The sequence below is a fragment of the Magallana gigas genome, chromosome 6 (genome assembly GCF_963853765.1).
Source record: "Magallana gigas chromosome 6, xbMagGiga1.1, whole genome shotgun sequence".
Lineage (NCBI taxonomy): Eukaryota > Metazoa > Mollusca > Bivalvia > Ostreida > Ostreidae > Magallana > Magallana gigas.
In genome coordinates this window covers 30252863-30270108 of record NC_088858.1, presented here as the reverse complement: position 1 = coordinate 30270108, position 17246 = coordinate 30252863, and the positions used below count along the sequence as shown (strand labels likewise).

The 17246-nt window shown below is 32.5% G+C and overlaps 3 protein-coding genes across 3 annotated transcripts in view; 1 reads left to right on the top strand and 2 right to left on the bottom strand.

The window, feature by feature from the left end:
- The window catches only part of LOC105325327 (dual oxidase 2), a 117014-nt gene extending 116454 nt beyond the window's left edge, over positions 1-560 (top strand). Inside the window, exon 32 of the mRNA XM_066087700.1 lies at positions 551-560. The gene's annotated coding sequence lies outside the window, so the exon portion shown is untranslated. The remainder of the gene's footprint in view (positions 1-550) is intronic.
- A 5191-nt stretch (positions 561-5751) lies between these two features.
- On the bottom strand, positions 5752-13686 carry LOC136276239 (uncharacterized). Its single transcript, XM_066087702.1, has 10 exons — positions 13551-13686; positions 13289-13436; positions 11066-11269; positions 10752-10973; positions 9880-10665; positions 9456-9674; positions 9263-9358; positions 8849-9174; positions 8456-8660; positions 5752-6286 (listed from the first exon to the last, which is right to left on the bottom strand). The coding sequence occupies exons 2-10, from the start codon at positions 13422-13424 to the stop codon at positions 5997-5999; spliced, it is 2484 nt and encodes an 827-aa protein (XP_065943774.1). The 5' UTR covers positions 13425-13436; positions 13551-13686; the 3' UTR covers positions 5752-5996.
- Positions 13636-17221, bottom strand: LOC136276363 (uncharacterized). The gene is made up of 6 exons (XM_066088245.1): positions 17045-17221; positions 16713-16856; positions 15061-15229; positions 14835-14964; positions 13781-13906; positions 13636-13690 (listed from the first exon to the last, which is right to left on the bottom strand). Exons 1-6 carry the CDS (start codon positions 17219-17221, stop codon positions 13636-13638), a joined length of 801 nt encoding a protein of 266 aa, XP_065944317.1.
- Positions 17222-17246: the final 25 nt, after the last annotated feature.

Sequence of the window (17246 nt, the reverse complement as noted above, 5' to 3'; positions counted from 1 at the left end):
CATTTGATGCATTGGACATCTCCTGCAAGTGGAACTAAACGATAAATGTTAATACACATGCACATTGACTGACATTCAAGATATGAGTGGTCGATATTTTAGATAGAGAACAAACATTTCTTTTGTATTTGTGAGAAGAAAAAAAAACGTACTTAAGTTCCTTCATGTCCTGTTTATTCTGATTATGTAATTTCCAGACAAGTATATAATATATCAGAACGTTCTTGACGGGAATTAAAAATAGAAGTCACTGTGCGGCAATTTCACAGAGTAAACAAAAACCGGTATAGACAAGTATAGAAAAAAATTGGAGCTATAGGCATAACATTTAATATACTAATCCAATGGTCGTAGTGATTTGTTTGGGGACGAACATTGAATGAATAACATTTCTTTTTCTTTTCTTTTCTTTTTTTAGGGATGGGGGGTGAAGCTTTTTGAAGTTTTTGAAATTTTAGCTTGGCTTGATAAAAAAATATGACATATTTTTAAAAAAAAATCTAGACAATTCAAATTACTGCATAAATTGCTTTCACAAAGTGATTAAAAGTAGATGTTTAAAAAATCGTCTGGTGGTGAAAAGATGCACTGTTGCAAACACTATTGAAATAAATTATTTCAATTGTGTTTGCAATTGGGAATGTATTTCATTGTAAGAATTTATCATTATGATTTTTTGCAACCAATAATGAAATACAACCACTGTTGAAATGATTATTTCAAATCTAGTTTAGAATGAATTTCTTTACAAATATCACTTTGAAACCACTATTGAAATACATACTATCCCCCGCTTTCACTGAAAGTGATGGATATTGATTTGGGTCTGTCCGTCCGTCTGACTGTCTGTGTGTAACATTTTCTTTTTATGGATATCTTAAGGGTGTATTCTGCTCATTCACGTAAAAAAAACTACATTAAACTTTTTAGATGCTTATAATTTCTTAAAAGTACAATTCGTAAGGAATAAATTGAAAACAGGAAAAGAGTATGTTAGTTTTCATTTAAGAGAGATCAGACCGACCCCCTGGACATGGGCCAAAAATGGTGCATGGAAATTCTCATAGAAAGTGCAACTTGAACAGGAATTCCCTATAATTAAGAAAATAAAAGCTGGTTTCAGACATTTTCAGTTCTGTTTACTTGAAAACATCTCGGAGTTTATTTTAGACAAAACTAAGACTCAGAATTTTTTATAAGTTATGCTTAAAAATATAATTTATGTTCCCTAAGAAAAACTGGAGCATGATTTTTGTTGCAAATACTAGTATTTTAAATTTTGATGAATAAAAGTTTTCATTTTGTTTTACTAGTATGGTAAATAGACCAACGATAGACATGTTTCTAGAATTAAACTTTTTCTGAAATCATTTGTGCACTTTCTTTACATATAATGGTTCCAAATGAAGGAATAAAAAGTAGGAGTTACTGTGCATATAAGAAAAACAATATTGTTGGTTACATCCCACTCCTATTTCAGTTAAAGCATTTTTTGGTAACAAAATTAAAACTTTTATTCATCAAAAATTAAAATTGGTGCAATCTATTTATCTTCAATATCAATTGTAATTATGTAAAGAAAAGTACTTAATGAACATATAGTAGACCTACAACCAAATACTCTTTAAACAAAAATTAACTAATTAATAAATTGACTGTAAAAAGTAAATATAATTCCCTAAATAACTGTTAATATGCAGTATTTTCCCCCCAGAAATTCACGTTCTATTTATTGTGATTAAATTAGAGGCTTAGAGAAAAGTAGATCCAGCTACCGTTCCGCGTATTGGGCATAAATTTACAACTATGTCGTCCGATTATTCAGTTATATTTTGATTCGGTAACATAAACTATAAATATAGCAGGCATAGAGAATCAAATTTAGGATCCTAAACGGATCGTGGTCCAAGTCCATGAAGTCAGTTTCGCATTTTTGTAAAATGCACGTGGTTCTTGAAACACGATAATGGAATTTCATTAAATTACATTTTACTTTCTTTGTCGAAAACTTCATGATGATTCGGAGACAATACAACAATTCAAATTATTTTGAGTATAAATGATGACCAAAACTTTATCAGACAGGAAATTTAGACTAAACTGTCACCTTCCGAAAATAATAACCAATCTACATTAAAACAAGAGGCCCATGGGCCACATCGCTCACCTGAGCAACAATGGCGAACTACATTGACGTAACACACTTTGCGGTCAGACGTGACCTATCTTCCATTATTTTCTATTTTTTCCTATCTCCACAATGTGAAGATTTCCACCAAGTAATCTTCCTGTTATATGATACTTTTTTTTATTTAGATATAAAGTATTCAATTGAAAATATATGTCTATGACTTTATTTATAAGCATTCAAATGCATTTTGCATGCTATTTTAAGGAAAATTCTAAATATCATAGCTCTAAAAATAGCCTGGTAATAAACCTTGAAGTTTTGGGAATAAACAGGTTTAAATGTTAATAAACAAGAGATGTTTGTGAAACACATATGCCCCCCTCCCTTGGAAACATCCACAAAGAAAATGAACATAAACTTAAATACCTGGATTTTTTCTAAGTCCAAGGGCCATAACTCTGTCGAAAATTGCTCGATCGTACCCAATATCGAACTTGACATAGATATTATCATGATAAACCTGTATACCAAATTTCATTTTAATATGTTCATCCTCTGCGAAGAAAATGAGCGGAAACTCAGAAAAACTAGAATTTTCCTACGTCCAAGGGCCATAACTCTGTCGAAAATTGCTCAATCGTACCCAATATCGAATTTGACCTAGATATTATCATGATAAACCTGTATAATAAATTACATTTCAATATGTTCATCTTCTGCGAAGAAAATGAGCGGAAATTCAGAAAAACTAGAATTTTTCTACGTCAAAGGGCCATTACTCTGTCAAAAATTGCTCGATCGTACCCAATATCGAACTTGACCTAGAGATTAACATGATAAACCTGTATATTAAATTTCATTTTAATATGTTCATCCCCTGTTAAGAAAATGAACGGAAACTGTTGGTGGACGTTTTGAATCTACACAATAAAAGGGTGCCAACATTTTATTTCATTAATATGTTGTCTTCGAGGCCATTCAATGCATATTTATTTTATATGATGAAAATACTGGAAAAGGTAGTTACCATTTACCTACAATATTTCTTGTTTGGTATATTGGTATTTATGAAAAAAAAATATCGAACTTAAATTAGTGTAATTTTCATTTTCCACATCTAAGTGAATATTTTTAGTGTGTTTATTTAAGATGCCAAGCTCTATGAATATACCATGCAGATGAGATACATTTCATTTTCAGAGTTGATATCTCATATGTACATATGTGAAAGTTAACAATGATTGACGGACAGAGAATCGCCAGCTAGTCTGGAAGGCAGTACGCAGTGTTTGAACTCTGTGGCAAAAGTTGCTAAGGCTACAGTAAAAACCTTAATTGGACTTCCCTTAAATAATTGTTTACCTGATGTAAACTTGTGTGATGTTTTATATCCTTACTCACTTGATCGATGAAAACATTTGACTGGAAAATGACGTCACATGATGTGTTAAAAGCTATATAATTTAATGTATTGTCAGGCATACAGGTATCAGTTCTGTACTAAGGCCCATTAATTATTTCATATTCTCTCAAAACCAACAAACGGTTACAAACCAAGATGATTTTCTCCTGCAATATTTTCTTTAAAATAATGATAATGCACGGATATCCTCATACTTATAATGTGTCAGAACTTTTTAAAAGAAGTTTTAATTTACTCGTTTGAAAAATACCAAAATTGTTGCAGATTTCAAATAATTTATCAAATGAGAAAGGACCCCAGAAAGTCATCCTTTTGATTTTTCTGTACACAAGTATATAATGTTTAGCAAGACAATTCCAATGATCAAAAAACATTTCAGCGTCAGTCGTTGAATGATAGGCAACTTTTAAAAACTTATCCAATTTGTTTAATTTCATTTTTTTTAATGCATTCATACATTTTATCGATAAAATGATTTCCAATTGAGTTAGCCAGGTGACACAAAATCAGTTTGTGCACTGTGTATTTTGGAGAAATTAGTCCTACCCTATGACCCAATTACAACAGTTTTTAGTTTTGAAGATAACTGTAAACAAACGGTTTTGCATTAATTTGGCAGAGTTATTAAATAATTACAAGTTACCTTCTAATTGTAGTATCAACAAGAAATGTAATGATTATCGAATGTAATGTTCAATGCATGGTATATGTGTTTGCATCACCCGTATTTATAACCTCTAAAGATAAGACAGTCGCGGGTGATTAATCACAACAGGATTTAACTGAGGCTGTGAAAACGTCTTTTCAAATTCATAAACATCTTTTTAATGTTTCTGGATTTAATTTACACGATTATGAACTCGGAATACATGGCTACTTCAAATTCTCTTTCGGAGGAAATTCCGGCGAAGTTACCGATCAAAAATCGATTATTTCAACCAAAGTCGCTCCCTTGTTTGATCCTTGTTGACACAATTAGAAATTAATAAACAATAAAAACAGAGGGAAATGCACTTTAGTACGTTGTTAATGCATCAGATTTTATTATTTTCGCAGGTAAACAATCAACTGCCTATTTACCTAAGTACAAGGCGATTGTTTCCCAAGTTAAAAAGCAAAATGAAACGAAAAAATCAAAACAAGCTAACACCACCCTCACAAGTGAAAATGACAACGCGTTGAAATATTTAACCTCAATTTACTTCACAATAATCGGCACCGATGTTATTTCCATGTTTCATAGATTATATTCGCACGTGAACTGTTGCACAACAAACTGCCAGCTTCAAACAAAGAACCTCGTTTTCGAGATGCGGTAGACTGGCGATGCCTGTTATAAGACCAGTCTATCGCAATGAATTGCCAGTCTACGATATATGGAATAACAAGCCATTCTTTATTAGTATTTTCGCAATTATCTCAAATTTGGAACAGAATTCGCCCTTAATTTTTGCAATTTATATTTTCCTTTGCCTAAGGATGATTTATGCTAAATTTCGTTAAGATTAATTCAGTAGTTCTTGAGAAGAAGATTTTTTAAAATGCACCCCCCCCCCCCTTTTTTACAGTTTCGAGGTTTTCACCGCTTTGAAGAAGATCAAAATGTAAAAAGTTTACAGACGGACAGACAGACGGACGGACGGACGGGCGGACGGACAGACGGACGACGGACAACGGGTGATCAGAAAAGCTCACTTGAGCTTTCAGCTCAGGTGAGCTAAAAATTAAATTGATGAATTAATTTTGTCATTCGTAAGTGATTAAATAAGTAACAGTGTATTTATTCTAAATATTAGGTACCTTATATAGTCTTATTATCCATATTATTTTTAGTAGTCTGTTAGTTTACCTGTTTCTTGTGTCATTAACTCAACTCTTTCGAGTGTAAATTGATAAAAAGTTTGTGATCAAAACAAGAAATGATGGACAAGCCAATGTTTAAAGATATCGAAATCATTATCAAATTAAAAAGGTGATGGACATTCAAATTTTAAATTCCTTAAATCAACTCTGTCTCTGCGTCGACCTCAATTGCATGAAATTAAGATAGAAATTATCTATAAAATATGAATGACGTTAACTAAACTGCATGTACCGTACCCTTTCAGTATGATTGTTTTAAAGAGATTGAAAAAGAGTTCTATAAAAATTTAGACAAATACGATCGTTAAAGAAAAAATAGAAAAAAATACGACAGTTAGTTTATCGAAAACGTATTTTATTGCGAACCTGATTTGCAACACCAACAAAAATAAAAAGAGGGCAGGAACCTACACATCAGGTTTTGATACTTTACATACGACAAATGTGATAAAAAAAATTCTACATATACATTCAAATATATAACATTAAATCAAAATAGAAAAAAGCTGAAAAGACTCCAGTAATATTGAAACTAAAATAATATACACTGTATATGGCTAAAAAGCTCTGAAATTGAAGTTATTTTGGAAGCTGTATATATCCTTTGATATGGTTATGGGTTCCCCCTACAGTAATGGCTCTCACAAATATGTGAACATGGAGGCCGGACCAGTTGGTGACGGAGGGAGGAAGAACTAAGACTGTCCGTGTGGATGTGGTCTCCTGCCACTGTTTGATGTCAGCCCCTCCTTCCACCGTCCCTGCTGAGACTTCATAGTACAAAGGCAGAGGAGACGAGAAAATGTTATCCCAGGTAACCGTGAACTCCTTCTTCCCAGAATTCCAGGCTACTGATAATTTAACATTGGCTGAAATAACAAAAGGAAATAAACAGTAAAATTTCATTTGTGAAAATATGCATGAATGTATTAAAATATTATTATTAGAGACAAAAGTAAACAAGAGGCCCATTGGCCACATCGCTCACCTGAAAAACAGTTCGTTGTATCATTCTATTTCATTTTTAAAAATATTTTCTCTATATATTTTTATGTTAAACTTTGAACCCCTCTTCTGGCCCCATTATTAGTCCTGGGGGTCAATTGAATTTTAGCCGGGCTTTGCTGAAAGCAGAGTCCTGGCTGTAGGCAGGCAAATCGCAATGATACTACAAATAGTGCAACAAAAAAACCGCGCAGCGTCAAAGTAAAAGCTTCCGCTATACCAAATATTTACACAGAGAGCCATGTTTTGACAAATATATTGGTTTTTATTTGTTTTCGAATAAATTAAGCGTTGAATTTTTTTCCTTTCTTATCAATCACGTGTTTTTTAAATAAAACTATGCGTTTTGGGCACATATACAATGCGCATGAATTTCTATGAACTACTTTTCATATCATTGGTGTTTAGCTGCACATAGAAGTAATGAGGAGAAGGAGTTGATATTATAACGCTTGTTTCAAATTTTGATTTTAATGAAACTGTTGATTTTTTCTACTACACAGAATATTTTTATTTAGAGCCGCTAACAAAACAATTCAGTCGCTCTCAGGCGTATTTCCGACATTGAAAGCATGAGAGAGAGAGAGAGAGAGAGAGAGAGAGAGAGAGAGAGAGAGAGAGAGAGAGATAGAGAGAGAGAGAGAGAGAGATTTTACTACAAAATATGCATAATGACCCATCAAAAGAGCCCGGCTTTCAGTAATACTTCGGTACTTTTATTACAATTTAGAATCTACACTATCTGATGATGCTGCCTAGTAATTTCACAAATTGTAGCATTGTAGTTCTTGAGAAGAAGATTTTTAAACATTTCTTCAATATATTTCTATGTAAAACAGTTCCTATGTGTATCGGGTATATTATTGTTGTTTTGAAAAGAAATACAAATGTCAAAGTTTAGCTATAAAAAGTTATCAATTAATGTTTTCATTATTTAAAAAAATTGAATTTGGGTGTTTCATTATTAAGGGCATAAATATTTACCAGTTGAATCAGTTTCGCCTATATTTACATTAATTAAGATTTTGTGTCCATCATTAGAACTATGCCTATTAATGATATCTATATCTAAATCTTTCTAAAACTGATACACATTTACTATCAGAAGAGTCTGAAAAACAATGAATAGATTTTCCTCGCCAGTCACAATTGTAATTAAATTCGTTCTTTTGGACAAAATGAGTCTCTTGGATGAGAGCTATATCCATCTTTGAATCATGTATCCAATTATAGAACTTCAATCTTTTTTCTTTAGTATTAAGGCCTCTTGCATTAACAGATATAACATCAATCATTGCCACGTTACTCATGAAATAATGGATAAGAAACAAAAGTCCAAAGTAGTTTACCGTATAATATGAGTCCTTAAATCTTGGTCAGAGTTCCATAAGGGATCGAGTCAAGCGTTAACCTTCGGCGGTGCGTGCGTGCGAATCGCGAACTTGGCTTGTCGGAGCTGCTTTTTTGGTACCTGAGCCGCCAGAATTTTGAGTCTTGTGAATGTCATGGATCATCTCTGAGATTTGTTGAGTTTTTAATTTATCCTTCGATACGGTCCTGGTCTTTGGTCCGCTAGCAGAGTGAGAACGACTCGGAGAGCGACGTAGGCGCCAAGCAATTTCGGACATGAAAATGCCGAGATTGTTTGTTCCCAGCCAAAAGGATCCACGAGTGTGGATGGTGGCCTCGTTGTCCAACCCCAATGCCCAAAAATCGGCACACGTGTTCTCAACAAACACGGACTTTTCGTGGGTTTTTTTAATAAATCAGAAAATACGGGGATTTGATCAACTTTTGCCTCCAGAATTTCTGTCAAAATGGATACCCGTTTTTCCGTAACTTTATTCTAACAATTTAGAATCCACTTCCAATAAGGATGTGTATCAAGTTCGTTTAAATTTGGCCCAGCGGGATACAGAGAAGAAGTCAAAAATATGAAAAGTTTACAGACAGACGGACAGACGACGGACAACAGGTGATCAGAAAAGCTCACTCGAACCTTCAGATCAGGTGAGCTTAAAATTAATTCTTACGGTCTTTCTTGGGTAATGTTTTGGAAATTGTAATGTTATACGGAACCGTGTCGCTGACAATGAGTAGCTTTCCTATGGCTTGAACTGTAATATTTTTTAGACCTTCGTTCATTTTCATATGAGTGAAGCTTGCGCTTAAAGTATCCTGGCCAACTGGGAAAGACATTTTTTCTTCAATTTTGTTATCATTACCATGAAATAGAATCTGCAAGCAAATGTAAACATCTAGATACACAGAAAATGAAGATAATAAATCATCTGATAGATGATACAAATGCACTGAAAAAACAAAAATATGGATTTTAAGTGGATTTAATGAATTTTACCATAATATATTGGTAATACTTTTGGTATTACAGTTTGGATTCTTGATCGATCATAGTTTAACCGTACCTTATATTGCTCAATGCCAACAAAGTCTTCAAACCCGCTCCACTGGATCCTGAGGTTGCTGGTCATGCTTTGGAAGTGATCCCTCCCAGTGTACTCGGTTACAGATAGAGGAACAACTTCTAGAGTAGCATGTCTGACGGAGGGAGGACGATTGGAAATTTTGACTCCATTCGATGACTTTGTGCTCGTTAGTCCTGCCTTATTATGACAGCGGATCGACGAGTAGATGGTCTTGTTCTCTAAAAGACTGTAGTCAAAATCTTGGTACCCTTTTCCTTCTGATATTCTAATGAAACTCTGCAGCTCTATTCCTTGTGGTTGGTATCCTTAGTGTAAATATTCAAACACATGTAAAACTGTGGAATGGTACATAAAAGACAATGATTATTAGCGAGCTGTGAAAACAGAACTTACCTATGGCCCATTCACAATGAGCAATGCCAGATTCGTCATCAACTGCTTCAAAATTGACAGATACTTCATTATCTGTCCAGGCCTCCTGGTCTTCATCTGAAATCGAAATATTTGGAACAACATCGATGAATTGCAGAATCTGATTCAACTGCACAAACATATCAATAATAAATATATTGATAATACAGCTTACTTGAAAGATCACCATCATAAACGTTAACAATGTCCGGTGGTGTGAGGTCAACCAGCACTGGTTCAGAATAAGAAATTCCTTGTAAACCCACCACATTGGAAGCAATAGCGGTGATGTGAACAAATGTATTGTGGACTAGGGTGACATTGGCATTATAGGCAAAGTTGTTGAGTCCGACGTTTCGAAAGCCTTGAATTTGTGTACCTCCTTTGGTGTAGCCTACATTCAAGAACATTCAACTAATTTACACCCACTGACTACTTCAATTTAAATGAAAAATATATATTGGTAATATAAATCGTTGGCGCCAATTGAATTCTCAAATTAATACGAAGATGAAAATTTAATCAGTATATTTTACTTTAATTTTGAAATAAAATTAAATTATGATTTCGTTCAAATTACTTTAAAAATTATACCTTACCTATTGCCCATTTATACTCTTTGATGGCGCTTACATCTTCAACAAAACTCCAAGCTCCGTGGATAGATCCCCATTCGTGAAGATATACCACATGGGCATTAACATGCTGACCACCTGTTTTATTCACTTGATTTCTTTCTACCATTTGAAGTGACAAATCGTCAATAAAAATACCAGTCTTGTCATCAATGCTTCCCACTGACAACTCCGCTGAAATATTTCTTGCTATGAAATAAAATGTATGTTTATGCCATGATACTAATTCTCTTGTTTTCGATTTTCCATGTTCATCATGACGATATGCCTTTGTATACAATAAAAATACGTGTTTTGTTTTCCCTATACATATGAATCCTTCTTTATTTGACAATCTAGAGGCAGAAATCATTAAGTGGCTTGTGTAAAAATTTACACGATAAAGTTCACCAATAATTAGATTATTGATTATTTGTTTAATACTTCCTTTTAAGAACAAAAACGATCTTCCATTTCTCGCCATATTCTTCGCAGAAGAAACCACTGCTGCACAACTACCTGTTGCTAGATTCCATTTTTCAGGATGAAAGTCCGATACTAGCGAACAAATATTTGTCTTGTTGATATTGTCCATCGATAGAGTTTTAATAGAATCTTCAAAAGAAGGATTTTCTGCAAGGTTTTCATCCACATGGAAGAGATACTGAGGCTGTGGTGGCGTTGTTTCAACTGCTACTCCATTAGAGACAACGATGTCCGACTTACGATTAACGTTGTCTATGGCATATACCTTGCTATACAGAACATCTCCTGTAATTTAAAATCATTCGTGCGTCAAAATGTGTGTACTCGTGAGTGATTGTATGTAAGAGAGAAAGAGATGTATAAATCCATACCTAAAGATATATTGGCAAACGTCTTTCGTGATATTGTTGTGTGCATTCCTACATTCATCCAGTCGTGAATACTACACTCAGTATTTGAATACTCTTCGCTTACTACTGGCGATTTTCCTACACACCAATAGTACTTAACAATCCCAGAGCCTGTATCCGTAAATCCATGCCACTTTGCTGCCACACGTTTGGATGAATTTTGATATTCCAAATCATGCAAACCTACGTAAAAACAAAACGTAAATATATTGACATTTTCAGTATTAATTAACTAATTATTTAATTCTTTGACCCACATTATATTTGCTTTCTACCTATTCCATCATAAATGACGCCTGCAGACGGTTTACTGTTGTCCGTCTTAAATCCGTCAGAAGACTCCGTATGATGGATACCAGAAAAACCATAAGCAATAACATTGCTAAAATACTTCACATCAGGAGCGAGGGAGATTCTCCGCACCCTAATAGACGTTTCCGTATTGCCTAAATCCTTTTCATTGTCCCAAACGTCATGCCCTGAAAATATGATGCGCCGTTTCAGTATTTATTGTCATTTAGCGATATTATCAATTCAAATAGGTGATTTTACTATTTGAACAGGTGATATCACCAATTAGATATAGGTGAAATCATCTTATAGTTTTCATTTTAAGTAAGTGATATCACTTATTCGAATAGTTGCTTTTACCTCTATTTACCATCATTTTGAAATGGTGATATCACATATTTGAATGTTTTTATTACTTCATTAAAGAATGAATGATTCTTGTTTTTAGACATATGGCGGCCGCCGAGGCAAGGGATGCCATTTAAAACAACATTCAAACGATATTCAAAGAACAATTCAGTCAACTCTTCGCCGCTTTGAGGATGCCGATGTTAATTGTAAGAAAAGGTTATAAAGTTGAAGATTAACGAAAAACAACTCATCATTAGAGGGAACAGTTATTATTTCAGATTTAGTTTGAAAGGATGATATCATCAATTAGAATAAGTGATATCACATATTCAGTTTGAAAAGAGGATGTCATATATTCAAAAAGATGATATCCCATATTCGAAGAGATGATATTACTAATACAAATTAAATACATGTATGTGATCATCTATTCAATTTAAACAGGTGATATGATATCACCTATAAAAATTATTGATATCACCTATTCGAATTTATCATTTAGTGATACAAGATATTTAAGCATAACCATATTCGGTTGATGCATGTTATACGGTAAAAAACCACACAACATATTTCTTTTATATCAAGAAATGTGTAGCGACATACAATAAAATTAAAATGTAATTAATTTTACGAGCAATTATATTGTCATTTAACATGTATTTATTTTTAAGTAATTTGACAGTATGCAAAGGGAAAAATCTGAGAATTATACAAATGCCGTTCATTAAACTGCATTTTCAAAATTTAATAATTTTATAACATGAATTAATAACAAAATGTTATAGTGAGTCATTTTGAGTTTTGTATCGTTAAGAGTTACAATTATCCAGTCATATCTGATTCCATAAGAAAAGTTTTTGTAAGTTTTGTGACATGTTGGAGTTCTTCATTGAATTATTTTCTAAACGTAAATAGTTTTCTTTTCAAAGTTTGGTTAATAGCATTTTAAATATCACACTACACATGATGATTTGAGGACTGCAAAGTGTTGCATCAGCTCACAGCACTGACAGTTGTGTAATACAGGTTCATTTTTGAAAAAAACACATTTTACAAGAAATTGAATTTTGATACTTTGACACCCTGGTTTTATTGTAATTTTCGAAAATATAGAATATGAAAATTTCCTCATCAGGTCACTCTTTTCATCGTTTAGTTTATAAGAAATGACCAAGATGGTATTAATAGTTTTCTGACTAAAAAAATAAATGGAATTGCAAGAGTTTATCATATAAATTTTACCTATTTTTTTTGCATTTCTGTTATTAAAGTAGAGGTTACTCGGTCAAATCAACGTAAATTTCTTTGGTGAAGATTTTGACAAAAAAATATTGTGACAGGAGAAGTAACTGTGTTCTATATTTTATGGATTGTTTTGTATTTTCTTGATACCATGCATTCTTTTTTATATATGATATATATTTTTAATTTTATGATTTTCTGGAGTGTTTTTTTTATTTGATATCATGAGAATGTCGATCATCAATTTTTGATCATATAAAAACCACAGGAGGCTTTCAAATAAACTATTTTTATTTCGCATGGCGTCGCGCTTTATAAAATTTATAACATTTTTAAGTCTTTTGTATTAGAGGATTTATGACTCTTTTAACGAACATTCAAATGTTACAAAATATATTGTTTAATGCATAAAATATTTCAACGACTAAGAATAGTTTTGTTTAATTTTAAAGACCTAAAAATAATCCGAGGCTACTAGCATGAAAGGCAAGCCAGAAACACGTTATTCACAGTTAATGAAAACAGACAAATCACCACATTTGGTTTTTCATTCTTGAAAATGGAGATATATTTCATCTTTATAATCAAACTTAATCTTAAGAATGTGTTACCTCCTGGATATGTGCTAATATAAACGTGAAACGACTTTATGCATTCATCTGCATCAATAAACTTATTTTTCCAGTCAACCATAAATGACACATCCTCCATGATAAAGTCTTGATCTTTAAGGGGACTGTTCATCATTCTTTCTGTAACCTATATTTAATAATTTTCAAGAACATTGATTATTTTTTAATAAAACTACAAATTAATTTTAAAGAATTTTAAGACTTAATAAAAAAATATCAATACATGTCAAAAAACTATTACCGAGCTTCCGAGGATATTTGTTACCGATGGTCTTTGTGTTACTATGACAACTCCATCCGATTTAAATATCGCATAAGTATCATCACTATACCATGCTCTCACAAAAACGGAATATGTAATGTCTTCGTGCAAATGAAATCCTATAAGAATATAAAACATGCATTACAAATAACAGCGTGTAACATAATAAAAAGTTGTATGCAAAAACATAAAATGCATGAAAACATAACATGCCTGGTTTAACTGAAAATACAATAAAATTGTTTTGACCAGCATCGTGCCAAACCCGTTCCAACTCTTTATGAAAAATTCCGGTTGGTACATCGTTGCTTGTCAATCCGACGCTCCACTGGTACCTTGATAGGACAAGAAAAATATTTCTTAGGTATTTCACTCGTCAACTTTCAAGTTCACTGCGCTCATAATATTTTTTTTTCAAAATAAGTATGAAAGCATTTATTTATTTAGCACAGATCAAATGATTTTTACTTCATTATTACAAAACATTTATAAAGAAAATTAATCTAAAATTGATAAAAAAACATGTAAGTTTTATCTGGAACTATATTTTTGGGTGGAAGGGATTTTTTTAAAGTTCAAAATTATGATTCTTTGAAAATGTATTAACAATAATCATTTATGCAAGCAAACTTTCAACGTATGGTTCAAACAACATAATATGTATGCTTTGTATTACATGTAAAATCAATAGTAAACAATCAAATTGTCATTCAGCAATAAACCGTGCAAATTCGCAAGAATTATATACATTCGAAGTCCTTTTTTAAATAGCTGCATCACTGACTATGATGTTTTATTATGCCAATTACATACTGAAAACATAAGTAATCAAACTGCATTAAATTTATTAAAAAGATGATATACAGAAAGATTTTATTTCAAATCTAACTATTACTATTTAAAAAATAAAGGAGTCAGTTTGAAGTAAAACAGGTCATGAAATATACGCAGCTTTATGAAGATATTTTTTCTTAATCCAAATATTCAATCTGATCATATTTGAAACAATATCTTATGTAATTATCCTGCTTTGTAATATATAATGGCAATAAATATCAATACAGCAAAACTGCATTTTCAGTGCAATAAGATCAAATTGAATGTGCCATTATTCAGAGAGACGAACACGGGCCGACCACTTTTTTAGCATTCATAAGGCGTAACAATAAATTTATTTTTTCATTTCAGAAAACGTGAAAAAAATAATCCGTTCAATTTGTTGTAAATAACTAAATACAATGCTTTTATCGAATCGTTACCTACCAAAGTGGAGGTTGTCCTTGTCTGTGTACTATTTTCCATTTCCCTTGCAGTAAGGTATCACTTGGCGTGTATGCAATGTCCACGTCACCATCCATCACATCCAAAACTTGCAGTAAGTTGTTTGTGTTATCTGATAATAAGGCAAATGAAATTTATTAAATTTTGAACTCACAAGGAGTATGTTGATATAATCAATACACAGGTACTCCAATACTAATGCTCTTACGTTTTGAGACATCGTTGCAAGAGGATCCATTTATATGACAGACTTGGTCTTGGGGAGCACACACACAGTGTCCTTCACAAGATGTTGCTCTACATCTTCTGACTAGAAACAGCGTACCGCCCGGTACTTTTAGGAATTGAGAATGGATCAAAGAGCTAGATAGACCAGCCTTTAAGGTATAAAAAATACATTACATTTTAAACATGATGTGCAATCAGTAGTAGTTATAATATTGTTGGTTCTATGCAGATACCTGATGGGCGTCGTAAGAGTGGAGTGACTTTCATTATAGCCACGCCCATGCGGTATTTGTGCACAATAAATCGTCAATGTTATATTTGGTAATTTTCTTGTACAATTGTCAACCACTATTCATCATATCGTAACTGCACCTGAATACGTACAGTATGCTGCGAATTTGTTTTCTTTAACATTACACTTTATACTACATATTATTAAACGACTTTTTATCCCCAAAAATTGCAAATCTTAATTAGGAGTATTCTATTTTTTAATTCATAGAGATGATTTGACTGTTTGTTGTTATATTTAATATTTCTCATTATTCATTTTCCGACTTCTAGTACCGATACTTGCTTCAAAGAATTCAACATCAATTTTATGTTTAAAAACACCAAGTAGTGCAATGCTTCTGTTTAGAAACTTAAAATTTAATTTAATTAATGATGATATCTACTTTTTTTAAAAAATACCAATAATATAATTTTTTGACATAGATAGATAGATAGATAGATAGATAGATAGATAGATAGATAGATAGATAAATAAACATATGCGAAAATTTTTTAGGAATGTACGTCGCGAAATCGGCTATCGTCAAATCTAATTTAGCTATTCAACTCCGTCCACAAAGCAAATTCATTATTAAATTGCGTTTTTATCATGTGATTGGGTTTCTATAATTATTTTTTTACTATATGATACCCGGATTTCTTAGTGCATGTGTTTCTTAACCTTTTCGCACACTTGGAGGAGAACATGGAAATACAATCTTTTGGTCTAAACCATTGACGATATTGTCTTGCCTTATGCTTAAAGTAAGATTGTGAACAAGTATCTGTTCAAAGAACGTAGTCAGTAATACGTATTTCATTTGGGCAGTTTTGATCTGAAGGAATCTCTTACAATGGACAATTTGATGTTAGTAAACAATTCGGATGAAGTTTTTATCTGAGATATTGGGCTGAGTTTTAAAAAAAGTGTATATGTTCAGGCTTGCTTTCAAGATCATAGCTGCTACGTAGGTTTTTGTAGCAGCTACATGTACGCTGTTGAACGATAACCTAGCCTTGTGTAGACATTCGTACCCTACATTGCTGCGACTTAGTTATCACTTTGTAACAAACCTGAAATTTATTTTATTTAGTGATATTTTGTATAACTTATTATAAATTCTAACATGTGTATTTCCGCTGGAAATTAATAAATTGTGTTGATGTATTAAGTCTTTAGTTAGATATTTCCAACTTAATATCAGAGCCGTAGCCGCTAAACTAGCAGTCCGTTAGAAAACCTGTATAATAACGTACCACCTTACAGCTAGGGTATGGCTGCTTAAATACAACAATAGAAACCACATCAAACTATGGTATAAAATGGTTAATTTATGTACCTTTTATAGTAAGATTTACCTTATTTACCGCCCACACGGTGATAAACAAATGCTTTATATCTCCGTCTAACTTAATTGTTTTCATTCTGTACATTTGAACCTTTCCTTCATCCCTGTCTTTTCCTGTTATTGAATGATTCACTCTTTGGGGTACACCAGGTTCCTACCAAGAAAGTATTCTTTTCAGAGACTTTGTTGAAGGCATACATTTTTAGCCAATTTTCTGATACTATCAAACCATTTTTCATATAATAGTAGTTTACAGTTAAAATTTATTAAAACCTCAAATTAAAAAATAAATATATATCTAAAACGGTTATTTAACGAAACATTGCGTAAAAAATGACGCACTGAATTCAGATCTGCACCCATGTACTTGGATCCTACATTGACAAAGTAGTGATTAACTTCTGAATGAATGTCTGCAAACCCAAGCCACGCCAAATTAACGGCATACTTAGACCACGTCATTGATCCATCTACGTGACGACTAAGTTCTGCTGCATGATCGGTCTTTATTGCAAACATTCCTGTAAAAAATATTATTTTGATT

Coding starts and splice junctions, on each gene's coding strand:
- LOC136276363 (XM_066088245.1), bottom strand. CDS start 17,221: ATGTTTGCAATAAAGACCGATCATGCAGCAGAACTTAGTCGTCACGTA. Junction 16,857..17,044: donor TGGGTGCAGATCTGAATTCA/GTGCGTCATTTT, acceptor CTTTCTTGGTAG/GAACCTGGTGTACCCCAAAG. Junction 15,230..16,712: donor CCGTGTGGGCGGTAAATAAG/GTAAATCTTACT, acceptor TATACCTTAAAG/GCTGGTCTATCTAGCTCTTT.
- LOC136276239 (XM_066087702.1), bottom strand. CDS start 13,424: ATGATGAACAGTCCCCTTAAAGATCAAGACTTTATCATGGAGGATGTG. Junction 10,666..10,751: donor GTTTGCCAATATATCTTTAG/GTATGGATTTAT, acceptor TTTAAATTACAG/GAGATGTTCTGTATAGCAAG. Junction 9,675..9,879: donor AGAGTATAAATGGGCAATAG/GTAAGGTATAAT, acceptor TCTTGAATGTAG/GCTACACCAAAGGAGGTACA.